The sequence below is a fragment of the Lampetra fluviatilis genome, unplaced genomic scaffold (genome assembly GCF_964198595.1).
Source record: "Lampetra fluviatilis unplaced genomic scaffold, kcLamFluv1.1 SCAFFOLD_345, whole genome shotgun sequence".
Lineage (NCBI taxonomy): Eukaryota > Metazoa > Chordata > Hyperoartia > Petromyzontiformes > Petromyzontidae > Lampetra > Lampetra fluviatilis.
Genome location: NW_027621694.1, coordinates 52,346 through 73,158, shown reverse-complemented (window position 1 = coordinate 73,158; position 20,813 = coordinate 52,346). Strand labels below are relative to the sequence as shown.

The 20,813-nt window shown below is 55.8% G+C and overlaps 1 protein-coding gene across 1 annotated transcript; it reads right to left on the bottom strand.

Annotated features, from left to right (window-relative positions):
- Positions 1 to 131: 131 nt before the first annotated feature.
- Positions 132 to 19,616, bottom strand: LOC144955584 (uncharacterized). Its single transcript, XM_078885759.1, has 9 exons — positions 19,366 to 19,616; positions 14,106 to 16,423; positions 12,615 to 12,711; positions 12,146 to 12,199; positions 9,583 to 9,648; positions 7,818 to 7,883; positions 5,625 to 5,693; positions 4,528 to 4,593; positions 132 to 1,990 (listed from the first exon to the last, which is right to left on the bottom strand). The coding sequence occupies exons 1-9, from the start codon at positions 19,424 to 19,426 to the stop codon at positions 1,941 to 1,943; spliced, it is 2,847 nt and encodes a 948-aa protein (XP_078741885.1). The 5' UTR covers positions 19,427 to 19,616; the 3' UTR covers positions 132 to 1,940.
- Positions 19,617 to 20,813: the final 1,197 nt, after the last annotated feature.

Here is a 20,813-nt window from a genome sequence, read left to right as displayed (position 1 = left end):
CACAGAGACCCACAGACTCAACACACAGAGACCCACAGACTCAACACACAGAGACCCATAGACTCACCACACAGAGACCCATAGACTCACCACACAGAGACCCACAGACTCACCGCACAGAGACCCATAGACTCACCCCATAGCACCTGCAGGGTCTGTCCCGTGCCCTCCTGCACCTAGCCTGGCACAGCAGTACAACCCATGGCACCTGCAGGATGTCACGTGACCTACTGCCAGCAGCGAGCGTTCGACACTTCACGTGGCCTCGGAGTGCACCTAGCCTGGCACAGGCGTCGTGGTGACGTCACCTCCACTTAGTGGCGAACAGCGGCTGTTGTTTTCGTGTGTACGTGTGTGTCATGTGTGTGTACGTGTGTGTGTACGTGTGTGTCATGTATGTGTACGTGTGTGTCATGTGTGTGTCATGTATGTGTATGTGTGTGCGTGTGCGTGTGTGTACGTGTACGTGTGAATGTGTGTGTACGTGTGTGTCATGTATGTGTATGTGTGTGCGTGTGTGTGTGTGCGTGTGTGTGTGTCCGTGCGTGTGTGTGCGTGCGTGTGTGTGTGTGCGTGTGTGTGTGTGGGGAGTGGTGGTGCAGTGGTTAGCGCAGCGCTAAGAACCCGGCAGCCCGAGTTCGATTCCCGCTCACGGCCACCACCACCACCAGTGACGATTATCTGACCCGGTCCTGGGCCTCCCCTAGGTCGACTCAGCCTCAACTGAGTGCCTGGTGTAGCTGTGGTGTGTAGTGAACATCGCCAGCACTGGGGGAGAGACAAAGGCGGCCGGGCGTGGTGCTGGCCACCCATCCCCACGTGTGCCGTTCCGGCCTTCACAGGTGTTACTCGCTAACAGCACTTGCCCCAACAGTCTGTTCAGACTACACGGGGGAGCTTTGTCTTTGTAGGTGTGAGTGTCTGTGTGTCTGTGTGTGTATGTGTGTACGTGTGTACACTTGTGTGTGTGTGTCTGTGAGTGTGTTTGTGTGTACGTGTGTACACTTGTGTGTGTGTGTGTGTACGTGTGTCCACTTGTGTGTGTGTGTGTATCTGTGTGTGTATGTGTGTGTTTGTGTATGTGTGTTTGTGTGTGTCTGTGTGTGTGTGTACACTTGTGTGTGTATGTGTGTACACTTGTGTGTGTGTGTCTGTGTGTCTGTGTGTTTGTGTGTCTGTGTGTACGTGTGTACACTTGTGTCTGTATACACTTGTGTGTGTGTGTCTGTGTGTGTACACTTGTGTGTGTGTGTGTCTGTGTGTGTGTGTGTACACTTGTGTGTGTGTATGTGTGTACACGTGTGTGTGTGTAGTCAGGCAAACCAACCCCCGACCTCTTCATTGGTGTCGGACGGCAACGCTGTGGTGGGCAGTGCCATGGGGGGAGGAGGGCCAACTGGGATTGTCCATTCCACTTCATGGCGTCTGTGACCACCACAGCGGCTAAACGGGGCTCTGGACGGGTGCGAGGGGCTGGTAACCCCTCCACCTTCAAATGAATTACCACGAAACCACGAATTAAATATCTAACTAATAAGCTTGTGCCGGAGGCCCCGGGGGGACAGGCGTCTGTGACGTCTCCTGGCCAAACCCCAATTGGCGGAGCCAGGAGACGGAATCTTCACCCTCGGGGCTCCTCCAGAAACAACAGAAAGCCACTTCGTGTGGCCACGTGGAATGTTCGAACGCTCACTGCGGAGGAGGAGAGGCTGCCACTCCTCTGTCGGGAGGTGGACCGGTACCGCCTGGATCTCTGTGGTGTTCAGGAGGTCCGGTCTGACACCAGCGTCGTGGTGACGTCACTGCCACTTCGTAGTGAATGGCGGTTGTTGTTGTTGTTGTTGTTGTTTATGTGTGTGTCAGTTTGTGTGTGTCTGTGTGAATGTGTCTGTGTGTGTCAGTGTGTGTGTTCACGACGATCTGATTTTGCGTTTCCAGATTCAGAAATCTCCGCCACAGCATTTCACCTTGACGCACGCGGAGTGCGACTCTGTGGACAGACACACACAGACACACACACAGACACACAGACACAGAGACACACACACACACACAGACACACACACACAGACACAGAGACACACACAGACACACACACACAGACACACACACAGACACACACACACAGTGACACACACACACAGACACACAGACACAGAGACACACACACAGACACACACACACAGACACACACAGAGACACACACACAGACACACAGACACACACACAGAGATACACAGACACACACACATACACACACAGACACACAGACACAGAGACACACACACACAGACACACACACAGACACACACACACACAGACACACACACACAGACACACACACACACAGACACAGAGACACACACACACAGACACACACACACAGACACACACACACACACAGACACACACACAGACACACAGACACAGAGACACACACACAGACACACACACAGACACACACACACACAGACACACACAGACACAGAGACACACACACACAGACACACACACATACACACACAGACACACACACACAGAGATACACAGACACACACACAGACACACAGACACACACACACACACAGACACACACACACACAGACACACACACACACAGACACACACACACACAGACACAGAGACACACACACACAGACACACACACATACACACACAGACACACACACACAGAGATACACAGACACACACACAGACACACAGACACACACACAGATAAAGGCACCCCATGTAGCTCGCACATCACGGCCGAGGCAAGTGCTGTAAAAACAACCAACAGCCGCCCCCTGCGGTGATGTCACCGCCGCAGCTGGTGCCAGGCTAGGTGCACGTGGAGGCTGCTGGGTGGTGCCAGGCTAGGTGCACGTGGAGGCTGCTGGGTGGTGCCAGGCTAGGTGCACGTGGAGGCTGCTGGGCGGTGCCAGGCTAGGTGCACGTGGAGGCTGCTGGGCGGTGCCAGGCTAGGTGCACGTGGAGGCTGCTGGGCGGTGCCAGGTTAGGTGCACGTGGAGGCTGCTGGGCGGTGCCAGGCTAGGTGCACGTGGAGGCTGCTGGGCGGTGCCAGGCTAGGTGCACGTGGAGGCTGCTGGGCGGTGCCAGGCTAGGTGCACGTGGAGGCTGCTGGGCGGTGCCAGGCTAGGTGCACGTGGAGACTACTGGGCGGTGCCAGGCTAGGTGCACGTGGAGGCTGCTGGGTGGTGCCAGGCTAGGTGCACGTGGAGGCTGCTGGGTGGTGCCAGGCTAGGTGCACGTGGAGGCTGCTGGGTGGTGCCAGGCTAGGTGCACGTGGAGGCTGCTGGGTGGTGCCAGGCTAGGTGCACGTGGAGGAGAATTTCCCCGGCGCTCCGCTCGTCGCTGTGAGCGTCGCTCCTCCGCCCGTGCCGGAGGGCGACTGCCTCCAACTGGCTCCAACTGCCTCCAACTGGCTCCAACTGCCTCCAACTGGCTCCAACTGCCTCCAACTGCCTCCAACTGCCTCCAACTGCCTCCAACTGGCTCCAACTGCCTCCAACTGCCACCAACTGCCTCCAACTGGCTCCAACTGCCTCCAACTGCCTCCAACTGCCTCCAACTGCCTCCAACTGCCTCCAACTGGCTCCAACTGCCTCCAACTGCCACCAACTGCCTCCAACTGCCTCCAACTTCCTCCAACTGCCTCCAACTTCCTCCAACTGCCTCCAACTGCCACCAACTGCCTCCAACTTCCTCCAACTGCCTCCAACTGCCTCCAACTGCCTCCAACTGCCTCCAACTGGCTCCAACTGCCTCCAACTGGCTCCAACTGCCTCCAACTGCCTCCAACTGCCTCCAACTGGCTCCAACTGCCTCCAACTGCCTCCAACTGGCTCCAACTGCCTCCAACTGGCTCCAACTTCTTCCAACTGCCTCCAACTGGCTCCAACTGCCTCCAACTGGCTCCAACTTCCTCCAACTGCCTCCAACTGCCTCCAACTGCCTCCAACTGGCTCCAACTGCCTCCAACTGGCTCCAACTTCCTCCAACTGCCTCCAACTGGCTCCAACTTCCTCCAACTGCCTCCAACTGCCTCCAACTGCCCTGTAGCAGCGTCCTTCACGTGCACCCAGCCTGGCACTGCCCAGTCGCGTTCTTATCGAGCCTCCTCCACAGAGGCCGATGTTGACACCGCTGGTACCAGTCATCGTCTCAGCTCCATCTCCTCTCTAGCCCATGCGACTCACTCACTCACCCACTCACTCACTCACCTACTCACTCACCCACTCACTCACTCACCCACTCACTCACCCACTCACTCACCCACTCACTCACTCACCCACTCACTCACCCACTCACCCTCTCACTCACTCACTCACCCACCCACCCACTCACTCACTCACCCACTCACCCACTCACTCACTCACCCACTCACCCACCCACTCACCCACCCACTCACCCACTCACTGATCCTCTCACTCACTCACCCAATAACCCACCCACGGCTGTTTCGGGCTGAGCTGACCTAGGAGAGGCCCAGACCCCGCCACTCACCGTGCAGGAGGGGGACGAGACACGGGTTGCTGAGCTCGTCTCTGATTGGCTGATCGCTGAATGGCTCTGAAAAAGTGGGCGGAGTCATCACCATCATCAAAATCACCACCATCAACATCATCATCATCACCATCAACATCATCATCAACATCATCAACATCATCACCATAATCAACATCATCATCATCATCAACATCATCAACATCATCAACATCCCCATCGTCATCATCATCACGATCATCACCATCACACCATCGCACCTTTGTGGTGTGGGCTAATCGGCTCCTCACTCACAGGTAGACACACACACACAGACAAACACACAGACACACAGACACACACACACAGACACACACACACAGACACACACACAGACACACACTCACACACACACCACACACCCCACCACCACACCACCACCACACCACCACCACCCCCACCACCACACACACACCACACACACACCACCACACACACACCACACACACCACACACACACCACCACACACACACCACACACACCACACACACACCCACCACACACACACACCACACACACCACACACACACCACCACACACACACCACACACACCACACACACACCACCACACACACCACACACACACCACCACACACACACCACCACACACACACCACACACACCACACACACACCACCACACACACACCACACACACCACACACACCACACACACACCACACCACCCCACCACCCCCACACCACCGCCACCACACACTCACCACCACACACACACACCACACACACACCACACCACACACACAGCACACCACACACCCACACACACCACACACACCACCACCACACACACCACACACACACACACCACACACACACACCACACACACCACACACACCACACCACCCCACCACCCCCACACCACCGCCACCACACACTCACCACCACACACACACACCACACACACACCACACCACACACACAGCACACCACACACCACACACACCACACACACCACCACCACACACACCACACACACACACACCACACACACACACACCACACACACACACCACACACACCCCCCCCACCACTAACCGAGTGACGTCACCTCCAGTGCTGCTGGGGAGTGGAACGGGGACAGCGGCGGGCGGCTGCTGAGGGCACCTGGGGGGTGGGGGGGGGGCACGGGGGGGTGGGGGGGGGCACGGGGGGGTGGGGGGGCACGGGGGGGGTGGGGGGGGCACGGGGGGGTGGGGGGGCACGGGGGGGGTGGGGGGGGGGCACGGGGGGGGTGGGGGGGCACGGGGGGGTGGGGGGGCACGGGGGTGGGGGGGGCACGGGGGGGTGGGGGGGGCACGGGGGGGTGGGGGGGGCACGGGGGGGTGGGGGGGGGTGGACATGGAGGGGGGGGGGCACGGGGGGGGGTGGGGGGGGGCACGGGGGGGGTGGGGGGGGGCACGGGGGGTGGGGGGGGGTGGACATGGAGGGGGGGGGGTGGGTGGGGGACGGGGGGGGAAGTGGGGGGGGGGGCAACGGGGGGGGGGGGGTAGAAACACCCAGAGTTAGTGGTAGAGCTTGGTCAAGGTAGAGACAAGCACTAACTACTAACTAGTACTAGTCACTACTAACTAGTACTAGTCACTACTGACTAGTACTAGTCACTACTGACTAGTACTAGTCACTACTAACTAGTACTAGTCACTACTAACTAGTACTAGTCACTACTAACTAGTACTAGTCACTACTAACTAGTACTAGTCACTACTAACTAGTACTAGTCACTACTAACTAGTACTAGTCACTACTAACTAGTACTAGTCACTACTAACTAGTACTAGTCACTACTAACTAGTACTAGTCACTACTAACTAGTACTAGTCACTACTGACTAGTACTAGTCACTACTGACTAGTACTAGTCACTACTAACTAGTACTAGTCACTACTGACTAGTACTAGTCACTACTAACTAGTACTAGTCACTACTAACTAGTACTAGTCACTACTAACTAGTACTAGTCACTACTAACTAGTACTAGTCACTACTGACTAGTACTAGTCACTACTAACTAGTACTAGTCACTACTAACTAGTACTAGTCACTACTGACTAGTACTAGTCACTACTAACTAGTACTAGTCACTACTAACTAGTACTAGTCACTACTAACTAGTACTAGTTAGTAGTGACTAGTTAGTTAGTACTAACTAGTGCTGGTTAGTAGTAGTATAGTGCTAGTTTAGTACTAGTTAGCACTAATATAGTGCTAGTATAGTACTAACTAGTGCTAGTTCGTGGTAGTTAGTAGTGGTTGAGTGGTAGTTATTGCAAGTCAGTACTAACTAGTACTAGTTAGTACTGACTAGTACTAGTCAGTACTAACTAGTACTAGTCAGTACTAACTAGTACTAGTCAGTACTAACTAGTACTAGTTAGTACTGACTAGTACTAGTTAGTACTGACTAGTACTAGTTAGTTAGTACTAACTAGTACTAGTTAGTACTGACTAGTACTAGTCAGTACTAACTAGTACTAGTTAGTACTGACTAGTACTAGTCACTACTAACTAGTACTAGTTAGTAGTGACTGCCACTAGTTAGTTAGTACTAACTAGTACTAGTCACTACTAACTAGAACTAGTCAGTACTAACTAGTACTAGTTAGTACTGACTAGTACTAGTTAGTGGTGCTAGTTAGCAGAGGTGGGACAAAGTCATTGTTATGCAAGTCCAAGTCGAGTCGCAAGTCATCAAATTCATGACTCGAGTCTGACTCGAGTCCAAGTCACATGACTCGAGTCCACACCTCTGGTTAGTACTAATATAGTACTAACTAGTACTAGTTAGTACTAATATAGTACTAACTAGTACTAGTTAGTACTAATATAGTACTAACTAGCACCACTAACTAGCACCACTAACTAGTACTAGTTAGTACTAATATAGTACTAACTAGTACTAGTTAGTACTAATATAGTACTAACTAGTACTAGTTAGTACTAATATAGCACTAACTAGTACTAGTTAGTACTAATATAGTACTAACTAGTACTAGTTAGTACTAATATAGTACTAACTAGCACCACTAACTAGCACCACTAACTAGTACTAGTTAGTACTAATATAGCACTAACTAGTACTAGTTAGTACTAATATAGTACTAACTAGTACTAGTTAGTACTAATATAGTACTAACTAGTACTAGTTAGTACTAATATAGTACTAACTAGTACTAGTTAGTGGTGCTAGTTAGTGGTGCTAGTTAGTGGTGGTGGTGCTTGTTTGCTCACCGCTGAGCCTCCCTGCGTGAGCTCCTGCAGGGTGCTGCAGCTTCCTGGAGACCGCCGCCTTGCGGCCTGCAACACACAAAGTGGACACCCTGCACCCTGCACCCTGCACACAGACACCCTGCACACAGACACCCTGCACACAGACACCCTGCACACAGACACCCTGCACCCTGCACCCTGCACACACACACCCTGCACACAGACACCCTGCACACAGACACCCTGCACCCTGCACCCTGCACACAGACACCCTGCACACACACACCCTGCACACAGTCACCCTGCACACAGACACCCTGCACACAGACACCCTGCACCCTGCACCCTGCACACAGACACCCTGCACACACACACCCTGCACACAGACACCCTGCACACAGACACCCTGCACCCTGCACACAGACACCCTGCACACAGACACCCTGCACACAGACACCCTGCACCCTGCACACAGACACCCTGCACACAGACACCCTGCACCCTGCACCCTGCACACAGACACCCTGCACCCTGCTCACAGACACCCTGCAGACAGACACCCTGCACCCTGCACCCTGCACACAGACACCCTGCACACACACACCCTGCACACAGACACCCTGCACACAGACACCCTGCACCCTGCACACAGACACCCTGCACACAGACACCCTGCACACAGACACCCTGCACCCTGCACACAGACACCCTGCACACAGACACCCTGCACCCTGCACACAGACACCCTGCACCCTGCTCACAGACACCCTGCACACAGACACCCTGCACCCTGCACTCAGACACCCTGCACACAGACACCCTGCACACAGACACCCTGCAACCTGCACCCTGCACACAGACACCCTGCACACACACACCCTGCACACAGACACCCTGCGCCCTGCACACAGACACAACCTTCAACCTGCACCCTGCACACAGACACCCTGCACACAGACACCCTGCACCCTGCACACAGACACCCTGCACACAGACACCCTGCACACAGACACCCTGCACGCTGCACACAGACACCCTGAAACCTGCACACAGACACCCTGCACACAGACACCCTGCAATCTGCACCCTGCACACAGACACCCTGCACACAGACACCCTGCACACAGACACCCTGCACACAGACACCCTGCACCCTGCACACAGACACCCTGCAACCTGCACACAGACACCCTGCACACAGACACCCTGCACACAGACACCCTGCACCCTGCACACAGACACCCTGAAACCTGCACACAGACACCCTGCACACAGACACCCTGCAATCTGCACCCTGCACACAGACACCCTGCACACAGACACCCTGCACACAGACACCCTGCACACAGACACCCTGCACCCTGCACACAGACACCCTGAAACCTGCACACAGACACCCTGCACACAGACACCCTGCAATCTGCACCCTGCACACAGACACCCTGAAACCTGCTCGTCTAGCACCCTGCACCACCAGCACAATTTGCTGCTGATGATGATGATGCTGATGATGCTGCTGATGATGCTGCTGATGATGATGCTGATGATGATTCTGCTGATGATGATGATGCTGCTGCTGCTGATGATGATGATGCTACTGCTGCTGATGATGCTGCTGATGATGCTGATGATGATGCTGATGATGATTCTGCTGATGATGCTGATGATGATTCTGCTGATGATGATGATGCTGCTGCTGCTGCTGATGATGATGCTGCTGCTGCTGATGATGCTGCTGATGATGATGATGCTGATGATGATGATGCCGCTGCCTGCCGGGCCTCACCGATGGGCGAGATTTGGATGAGGCCGCCGGTCGCCACCTTCCCCAAATTCCGCTTCTTCCCGGCACCTGTGGGACAGTGACACACACAGTGACACACACACACAGTGACACACACACACACACAGTGACACAGTGACACACACAGTGACACACACACACAGTGACACAGTGACACACAGTGACACACAAAAAGATCCCCCGTATAGCCTTAACAGACTGTAGGGGCAAGTGCTGTTAGCGAGCACCTATGAAGGCCGGCACGGCACACGAGGGGGTGGGTGGCCAGCACCACGCCCGGCCGCCTTTGTCTCCCTAGCGGCGATGTTTACACATCGCACCAGGTACTCATTTTAGGCTGAGTCGACCTAGGGGAGGCCCGGGACCGGTTCAAATAATCGTCACTGGTGTTGGCCGTGAGCGGGAATCGAACTCGGGTCGCCAGGTTCATAGCGCAGCGCGCTAACCGCTACACTATCGTGTGTCACACACACACACAGTGACACACACACAGTGACACACACACAGTGACACACAGTGACACACACACAGTGACACACACACACAGTGACACACACAGTGACACACACAGTGACACACACAGTGACACACACACACACAGACACACACACACACAGCGACACACACACACACAGATGTTGACTACCTCGCCTGGTCTACAGGAGGTCTGTGTCTCTCTCATCATCATCACCACGGTGGCTATGAGATGTTGACTACCTCGCCTGGACTACAGGAGGTCTGTGTCTCTCATCATCATCATCAGGGTATCGGAGTTTCAGGGTCTCTGTGAGTCTTTCTGTGAGTCTTTGTGAGTCTCTATGGGTCTCTCTGAGTCTCAGGGTCTCTGTGGGTCTCTGTGAGTCTCTGTGAGTCTCTGTGAGTCTCTATGTGGGGTTCTATGGGTCTCTGTGAGTCTCAGGGTCTCTGTGTGTCTCTGTGAGTCTCTCTGAGTCTCTCTAAGTCTCAGGGTCTCTGTGAGTCTCTCTGAGTCTCTCTAAGTCTCAGGGTCTCTGTGAGTCTCTCTGAGTCTCTCTAAGTCTCAGGGTCTATGTGAGTCTCTATGGGTCTCTCTAAGTCTCAGGGTCTCTGTGGGTCTCTGTGAGTCTCTGTGAGTCTCTCTGAGTCTCAGGTTCTCTGTGGGTCTCTGTGAGTCTCTCTGAGTCTCAGGATCTCTGTGAGTCTCTCTGAGTCTCTCTGAGTCTCAGGATCTCTGTGAGTCTCTCTGAGTCTCTCTGAGTCTCAGGATCTCTCTGAGTCTCTGTGAGTCTCTCTGAGTCTCAGGGTCTCTGTGAGTCTCTCTGAGTCTCTCTGAGTCTCAGGATCTCTGTGAATCTCTCTGATTCTCTCTGAGTCTCTCTAAGTCTCAGGGTCTATGTGAGTCTCTCTGAGTCTCTCCGAGTCTCAGGGTCTCTGTGAGTCTCTCTGAGTCTCTCTGAGTCTCTCTGAGTCTCTCTGAGTCTCAGGGTCTCTGTGGGTCTCTGTGAGTCTCTCTGAGTCTCTCTAAGTCTCAGGGTCTATGTGAGTCTCTCTGAGTCTCTCCGAGTCTCAGGGTCTCTGTGAGTCTCTCTGAGTCTCTCTGAGTCTCAGGGTCTCTGTGGGTCTCTGTGAGTCTCTCCGAGTCTCTCTGAGTCTCAGGGTCTCTGTGGGTCTCTGTGAGTCTCTCTGAGTCTCTGTGAGTCTCTGTGGGTCTCTGTGAGTCTCTATGGGTCTCTGTGGGTCTCTGTGAGTATCTCTGAGTCTCTGTGAGTCTCTGTGGGTCTCTGTGAGTCTCTATGGGTCTCTGTGGGTCTCTGTGAGTCTCTCTGAGTCTCTCTAAGTCTCAGGGTCTCTGTGAGTCTCTCTCAGTCTCAGGGTCCCTGTGGGTCTCTCTGAGTCTATATGGGTCTCTGTGAGTCTCTGTGAGTCTCTCTGAGTCTCAGGGTCTCTGTGGGTCTCTGTGAGTCTATATGGGTCTCTGTGAGTCTCTCTGAGTCTCTGTGAGTCTCTGTGGGTCTCTGTGAGTCTATATGGGTCTCTGTGAGTCTCTGTGAGTCTCTCTGAGGCTCTCTGTGGGGTTCTATGGGTCTCTATGGTGATCTGTGGGTCTCTGTGTGGGTCTCTATGCGGGGAGTGGTGGTGCAGCGGTTAGCGCTGCGCTACGAACCCAGAAAGACCCGAGTTCGATTCCCGCTTACGGCCACCACCACCACCAGTGACGATTATCTGAACCGGTCCTGGGCCTCCCCTAGGTCGACTCAGCCTCAACTGAGCGCCTGGTGTAGCTGTGGTGTGTAGTGAACATCGCCAGCACTGGGGGAGAGACAAAGGCGGCCGGGCGTGGTGCTGGTAGCCACCCACCACCCCCTCTGTGTGTGTAGCCACAGCGCCGGTAGCCTTCATAGGCAGCTGCTGCTGCTGCTCGCTACTAGCAGCACTTGCCCCTACAGCCTGCTAGAGGCTACCTGGGGGAGCTTTGCCTGTGTGTAGGCGCTGCTGCTCGCTACTAACAGCACTTGCCCCTGCAGCCTGCTGGAGGCTACCTGGGGGAGCTTTGCCTGTGTGTTACCTGTGAACAGGCTGAGCGGCAGGTAGATCTTCACCCGACGTCCATCTCGCTCACCTGGTGAGCGTGAAGTGGGGGGGGATAGGTGAGCATACATAGTGTAGTGTGTAGTGTAGTGTAGTGTGTAGTGTATAGTGTAGTGTATAGTGTAGTATATAGTGTAGTGTATAGTGTAGTGTGTAGTGTGTAGTGTATAGTGTAGTGTGTAGTGTAGTGTGTAGTGTATAGTGTAGTGTATAGTGTAGTGTATAGTGTAGTCTATAGTGTAGTGTATAGTGTATAGTGTAGTAGTGTATAGTGTAGTGTATAGTGTAGTGTATAGTGTAGTGTATAGTGTATAGTAGTGTAGTGTATAGTGTAGTAGTGTATAGTGTAGTGTATAGTGTAGTGTGTAGTGTAGTGCAAGGTGATTGGCTGGTGACAGGGGAGGGAGAGAGGGGCCTGCAAGGTGATTGGCTGGTGATTCTCTTACCGGGGAGTCGAGCTCCCACGTGCTCCAGGCCTGGTCTCGACCCCTCCACCTCGTCCACCTCCTCATCTCCACCCATCCTCACCTCATCCTCCAGGCCCTGGCGCGTGCAGAGACGCGGGGTCATCATCATCGCCATCATCATCATCGCCATCGTCACCATCATCACCATCACCACCATCATCATCATCGCCATCATCATCGCCATCGTCACCATCATCACCACTATCATCATCATCACTGCCATCATCACCGCTATCATCATCATCACCGCCATCATCGCCATCATCATCATCATCACTATCATCATCATCGCCACTGTCATCATCACCGCTATCATATAAATTGTCCATGGCATCATCAAATCATTACCAAATCATCACCAGATCATCACCAAACCATCACCAAACCATCACCAAACCATCACCAAATCATCACCAAACCATCACCAAACCATCACCAAACCATCACCAAATCATCACCAGATCATCACCAAACCATCACCAAACCATCACCAAACCATCACCAAATCATCACCAAACCATCACCAAACCATCACCAAACCATCACCAAATCATCACCAGATCATCACCAAACCATCACCAAACCATCACCAAACCATCACCAAACCATCACCAAATCATCACCAGATCATCACCAAACCATCACCAAACCATCACCAGATTATCACCAAACCATCACCAAACCATCACCAAATCATCACCAAACCATCACCAAACCATCACCAGATCATCACCAAATCATCACCAAACCATCACCAAACCATCACCAAACCATCACTAAACCATCACCAGATCATCACCAAACCATCACCAAACCATCACCAGATCATCACCAAACCATCACCAAACCATCACCAAACCATCACCAAATCATCACCAAATCATCACCAAACCATCACCAGATCATCACCAAACCATCACCAGATCATCACCAAACCATCACCAAACCATCATCAGATCATCACCAAATCATCACCAAACCATCACCAAACCATCACCAGATCATCACCAAACCATCACCAGATCATCACCAAACCATCACCAAACCATCACCAGATCATCACCAAACCATCACCAGATCATCACCAAACCATCACCAAACCATCATCAGATCATCACCAAATCATCACCAAACCATCACCAAACCATCACCAGATCATCACCAAACCATCATCAGATCATCACCAAACCATCACCAAACCATCACCAAACCATCACCAGATCATCACCAAATCATCACCAAACCATCACCAAATCATCACCAAACCATCACCAAACCGTCACCAAACCGTCACCAAACCGTCGACAAACCGTCGACAAACCGTCGACAAACCGTCACCAAATCGTCACCAAACCGTCGACAAACCGTCACCAAACCGTCACCAAACCGTCGACAAACCGTCACCAAACCGTCACCAAACCGTCACCAAACCGTCACCAAACCGTCACCAAACCGTCACCAGATCATCACCTTGCCGCCGCCCCAGCCGTCCTTGTGCTCTCCCCAGCTGCCGCCGTCGGGGCCCAGGGCCTCTCCCAGCTCCCCGGCGGCCGCCGCCGGGTCCGGCGCCGCCTCGGGGTAGCCGAGCACGCCGAGGCGGTGCAGCGGCGCCGCCGCCGACGACTCCGGGGAGGCGCCGGCCCCCGGCTCGCGGTGCCCAAAGCGACCGTCCCGGCGGCCCGCCTCCCCCGCTCCGCCCTCGCCGGCGCCGGCGGCCTCGGGGAAGCCGAGGGGGCCGGGCCCACGAGGCCGCCACCGCGAGCCGGCGCGGGGGAAGCCGGCCTCCACGACGGAGCCGGCCTTGACGCTCGACTCACGCGGCGAGAGGCTCCGCCAGGCGAGCTTGGGCCCCGGGGCGGACGGGATGAGAGGCCCCAGACTTTGCGAGCCGGATTTGTGGCCGTCGGGGTGTCCGTGGTGCGCTCCGGCACCGGCATAGCCGGCCTTGATGCCGGCATCGGGGTATCCCTGTCCTCCAAGATGCTGAGACCCGCCTGTCTTGATGCCGGCATCAGGGTATCGTTGTCCCAGACGCTGAGACCCTCCGGCCTTGATGCCGGCATCGGGGTACCCCTGTCGTTGTCCCAGACGCTGAGACCCACCGGCCTTCAGATTAACATCAGGGTATCCCTGTCCTCCCAGACTCTGAGACCCGCCTGGCTTGATGCCGGCATCAGGGTATCCCTGTCGTTGTCCTCCCAGACTCTGAGACCCGCCTGGCTTCAGATTAACCTCAGAATATCGCTGTCCTCCAAGATGCTTAGACCCGCCGGCCTTGATGCCGGCATCAGGATATCCCTGTCCTCCAAGATGCTGAGACCCGCCTGGCTTCAGATTAACCTCAGAATATCCCTGTTGTCCCAGATGCTGAGACCCGCCGGCCTTGATGCCTGCATCAGGATATCTCTGATGTTGTCCCAGACTCTGAGACCCGCCTGGCTTCAGATTAACGTCAGGGTATCCCTGTCCTCCCAGACTCTGAGACCCGCCGGCCTTCAGATTAACGTCAGGGTATCCCTGTCCTCCCAGACTCTGAGACCCGCCGGCCTTCAGATTAACGTCAGGGTATCCCTGTCCTCCCAGACTCTGAGACCCGCCGGCCTTCAGATTAACGTCAGGGTATCGCTGTCCTCCAAGATGCTGAGACCCGTCTGCCTTGATGCCTGCATCAGGAAATCCCTGTTGTCCCAGACTCTGAGATCCGCCGGCCTTGATATTAGCGTCAGGATATCCCTGTTGTTGTCCCAGACGCTGAGATCCGCCTGCCTTGATATTAACGTCAGGATATCCCTGTCCTCCCAGATGCTGAGACCCGCCGGCCTTCAGATTAACGTCAGGATATCCCTGTTGTTGTCCCAGACTCTGAGATCCGCCGGCCTTGATATTAACGTCAGGATATCCCTGTCCTCCCAGATGCTGAGACCCGCCGGCCTTCATATTAACGTCAGGATATCCCTGTTGTTGTCCCAGACGCTGAGATCCGCCGGCCTTGATATTAACGTCAGGATATCCCTGTTGTCCTCCCAGATGCTGAGACCCACCGGCCTTCAGATTAACGTCAGGATATCCCTGTTGTCCTCCCAGACTCTGCGATCCGGATTTGGCCCCTTCAGAGTATCGCTGCCACGCTCCGGCGTGATGGTGCCCTGCCCTGGGGTCCACGTCGGGGCCCAGGCCCTGCGCTCCGGCCTTGAGGCCCTCCTGGGCATAGCGCTCCGGGAAACGCGGCCCGGGTTGGAGCCCGGCGCCCGTGCGGCCGTGAGGGCCGGGATATCTGTGGACTCCCCCTCCTCCCCCTCCTCCTCTTGCTCCTGCTACGGACGCTCCGACCGAGGTGCCGGCCTTCACCGAGCCCTGCCGATGGCCGTAGGGGCGAAGTCCGAAGTACCGGGCCGAGAAGCCTTGCCCGGCCTTGGGGCTGCCAACTTGAGGCCTCCACGCCCCAGCGGGTTGACGCTGCACCGGGTAGAGGTGGTAGCGGAGGTGCTGCTGCTGCAGCTGCGGCTGTTGCTGCCCCTGCTGCTGCTGCTGCCCCTGCTGCTGCCCCTGCTGCTGCTGCCCCTGCTGCTGGTTGTATGTGGCGTGTTGCAGGACGTGGCCGTGCAGGGGCAGCACTGGGGGGGCGTAGTCGGGATTGAGGCTCTGGGAAGAGCCGGCCTTGAGGCCCACGGGGATGTAAGCCTGTCCTGAAGCGGGACGCGACTGAGGGCCCTGCTGCTGCTGCTGCTGCTGGTTGTCGTGGTGATTGTTGCCGTTGTCCCGGTAGCGAGTGTTGGGGGTGTACACACCTAAACAATGACGACGATCACGTGTGCACAGGCGACACACACACGCAGACACACACACACAGACACACACACAAACACACAGACACACGCACAGACACAGACACAAACACAGTCACACACAGACACACAAACACACACACAGACACGCCTTGAGTGAGAGGCCAATGTGTAGCCGGGCCTCCTCGTGACCTCTGACATCGGCCCTGCCAACCGACCATTGGTCCTCGCTGCTACAGATTCCACCCGTTGCTCAACGAGCCCCCAGCCCACTGGTCTCTAAACCTGCAGCGCAGTTGCTGCGGGTCGGAGGTCGGATGGCCGATCTTTCCCTTCAGGACATTGATAGGTGTGGCCTCCGCAAGTGACTTATTTGATGGAGTTAACGAGCGATTTGTGATCGCGGGCCACTGAGGCAGACTCCATCTCCTCAGCAACCCGCGACCACCACCCATCCTCGCAGCGCCTCACGGCTCTCCGAACCTCTGAGCGAAGGCTGCGGTAAGCCTCCTCATTCTCCGACGTGGGATGCTGTAGCTGATGAGAGTGGACCTGTCGCTTTTTCTCAGCCAGCTTGAACACCTCCTCTGTCAGCCAGGGTGTCTGGGGAGGTCTGGACCGCGTACCCAACGCAGCCATTGCAGCTGCATGAGCCACAATCCTAAACCTCGCCCATTTACCCTCGACATCAGGAGGAGTGGGGGACGATGCCAACCCCAGCCGCAAGCGATGATGAAATTCTCGCTTGCAACTTTCATCAGCTGAGATCAGGCCACTGTGGGTTTGAATGGGGTCCTGGGTGTACACCCACCACCGGAGTGGAAGAATGGCATCCGCATCTTACAGATGACAAGTCGATGGTCAGTGGGCAGATCAGCTCCACGGTAGGTCCTGGTGTCAAGGACATGGGCCCGCATCCGCTGTTCCGTCACTATGTAGTCCAGCAGATGTTCTTGCTTGGACCCGGCATGCATCCATGATGTTTTGTGGATGCGCCGATGCCGGAACAGCGTGTTGGTAATTACAAGCCCATGGGCTGCACAAAAGTCGAGCAGCCTCCTACCGTTGTTATTGAGCTGATCTGGCCCATGCCTTCCAATCACTCCAGACCAGATGCCAGCATCATGACCAACTTGGGCATTAAAGTCACCCAACAAGAGGACTCTGTCCCGAGTGGCCACTTTAGCCAGTAGCTGGGACGAGTCATAGAAGACGTCTGACTCATGGGCCTTGTCTGCATCCCTCCACTGATGTTCATATTCAGTGGGGATGCAAGCCACGACCCCCACCACTCCTCACCTCTTGCTGATGGGGAGGGGAACCCACAGTAGCCTGGGGCTTACAGTTTCCCACACCTCACCGCCACGCTCCCACACCCCCTTCTTTATTTAAAGAAGCAATGCCACTCCCTGTTGTTTGGCACTCTCCTGATCCGAGTAGAGGAATGTCCATCCCTAGTGGAGCCAAAGCCGATTCACTGGACCTCCTGTATACCACAGATGTCCAGGCGGTAGCGATCCAGCTCCCGACAGAGGAATGGCAGCCTCTCCTCCCGCAGCGCCAGTTCGGACATCTCACGAGGCTAATCGCAGAGCTCTACTGCTCCTGCAGGAACACAAAGCGAGTTTGAACATCCCACGAGGCTAATCGCAGGGCTCTACTGCTCCTGCAGGAACACAAAGCGAGTTTGGCCAGAAAGCGTCAAACGCTCGTCCCCTGGCACCACCTTAGTTGGGGTTTTTCCACCGTGGTATTTGGTTTTTGCTAAGACGTATCGCCCGGGGGAGGTGTTACCAGTCCCCCACTAACCTAAAGAGACCCACCGACCTAACTACACACGCGAACTTCACTAGAACACCCGCCATTCGCCACTAAGTGGCAGTGACATCACCGTAGCGCCTGTGCCAGGCCAGGTGCACTTTGAGGTCACCTGAAGTGTCGAAGGCTCGCCGACAGGTCACGGGACAGACCCAGCAGGTGCCGTGCGTCGACTGACCGAGATGAGTGACCAATGCACCACCTCTACTTTGCCAACTCGCTGTATTTCAGCCGCCCGGCGCTCCGCTCGTTGTTGTGAGCGTCGCTCCTCCGCCCTCCGTTGTTGTTGGAGGGCGACTGCCTCCAACTGCCCAGTAGCGTCCTTCACGAGCCTCCTCCACTGAGGCCGATCTTGACACCGCTGGTACCAGTCATCGGCAAGTCCACTCAGCTCCACGTCCTCCTGTACCACGTCACTCCATCTCTTCTCTAGCCCGTGCCGCGCCCGTTTAGCCCCCTCGATCCGGCCGAACAAAAGCTGTTTAGGCATGCGGTGGCTGGGCATGCGGGCTACATGACCCAGCCAACGCAGCCTTGCCTGCCGGAGGAGCTCACCGATGGGACTTTGCCCAGATCTTTCAAGGATTTGTGAGCTCCTCACACAATCCAGCCTGCAGGTTAAACCCAGGATAGATCGTAGGCAGGCCAGCCTAAATGTTTCCAACCGGCGAAGATGCTCCATTAGGGGGGTCCACGTTTCGCAAGCGTAGAGAAGGGAGGGAATGACCCTGGCCAAGAAGACCTGAAGCTTCGTGCGGAGCGACAGACCAGGTAGCTTCCACACAGCGTTACGCAACCGATGAAAAGATATTGCCGCTCGACTGATTCGGAGTGAGACCTCTGCTGTTAAACTGGAGCTGGTCATGAGCACTGCCCAGGTATGGGAAACTCTCCACTATCTCCACTACTGCCCCATCACCGATTGGGAGTTGTGGGGGTGGAGTGTCCGATGGCACAGAATACTCAGGTACTATCACCACCACCATTACCACCACCACCACCATCGCCACCACCACCACCACCACCCTCACCACCACCACCACCACCCTCACCACCACCATCGCCACCACCACCACCACCATCGCCACCACCACCACCACCACCGTGACGTGTGCGTGCTACTCAACTCTTCTGCAGCGACGAGTGGAGGAGGAGGCTGGAGACGACAAGCCACGTGGCCAGAGTCATCGCGGACGCCGAGCGGAGAGCGAAGCTCACGGCAGCGGCGGTGACGATGGCGGTGGTGGTGGCAGTGGCGGCGGTGATGGAGTAGCGATGGTGTTGACGATGGCGGTGGCGATGGCGGTGATGGTGGTGATGGCGGTGATGGTGGTGATGTTGGTTTCTCCACGGCGGTGGCGATGGCGGTGATGTGAGAAGCGGTGATGTTGTGAAAATGGCGTTTGTTGGGCGAGCGGTTTATAAGGTGGTGGGCGAGTGGGGGGTGGAGTGGGCGAGTGGGAGGTGGAGTGGGCGAGTGGGTGGAGTGGAGTGGGCGAGTGGGTGAGTGGGTGAGTGGGGGGTGGAGTGGGCGAGTGGGGGGTGGAGTGGGCGGAGAGGTGATGGGGGGGGGTGATGTCTGTCCCTGTCGGTCCGCGTGTCCATGTCCGAGCGTGTCCGTGCATGTCTGTGTGTGTCCGAACGTGTCCGTGCGTGTCCGCGTGAGTCTGCGTGTGTCTGTGCGTGTCCCTGTGTCCGTGCGTGTCCCTGTGTCCCTGTGTCCGTGCGTGTCCGTGTCCTTGTGTCCGTGTGTGTCCCTGTGTCCCTGTGTGTCCGTGTGTGTCCCTGTGCGTGTCGTCGAGTGGGGCCCCGCCGAGAAGAGTTCGATTCCCCCGCTCGGGACCAGCGCCGGCGATAATCTGAACCGGCCCCGGGCCTCCCCTAGGTCGACTCAGCCTCAAACGAGTAGCACACATCAGCAGCACTTGGGGAGACAAAGGCGGCCAGGCGGGCTTGGTGCTGCCCCCCCTCGTGTCCCACCGGCAGGCAGCCTTCAAAGGCGCCGCGACTCGCCCCGAGCAGCACTTGCCCCTGCGACGCCGCGTCGCCTACGCGGGGGACCTTTGGCTGTGCGTGGTGGCACCGCCGCGCGCCCTGACGCCTGGGCGACACTTCTCGCGCCCGGGGGGCAAATCTCGCGCCAGTGTGACACGCGGAGACACACGCAGAGACACACGGAGACACAGAGACACACAGAGAGACACAGAGAGACACAGAGACACACAGTGTGACACGCGGAGACACACGCAGAGACACACGGAGACACAGAGACACACAGAGAGACAGAGAGACACAGAGAGACACAGAGACACACAGTGTGACACGCGGAGACACACGCAGAGACACACGCGGAGACACACGCGGAGACACAGAGACACACAGAGAGACAGAGAGACACAGAGAGACACAGAGACACACAGTGTGACACGCGGAGACACACGCAGAGACACACGGAGACACAGAGACACACAGAGAGACACAGAGAGACACAGAGACACACAGTGTGACACGCGGAGACACACGCAGAGACACACGGAGACACAGAGACACACAGAGAGACAGAGAGACACAGAGA

Coding starts and splice junctions, on each gene's coding strand:
- LOC144955584 (XM_078885759.1), bottom strand. CDS start 19,426: ATGACTCTGGCCACGTGGCTTGTCGTCTCCAGCCTCCTCCTCCACTCG. Junction 12,200..12,614: donor CGTGGGAGCTCGACTCCCCG/GTAAGAGAATCA, acceptor CACGCTCACCAG/GTGAGCGAGATGGACGTCGG. Junction 5,694..7,817: donor TCACGCAGGGAGGCTCAGCG/GTGAGCAAACAA, acceptor CCCACCCCCCAG/GTGCCCTCAGCAGCCGCCCG.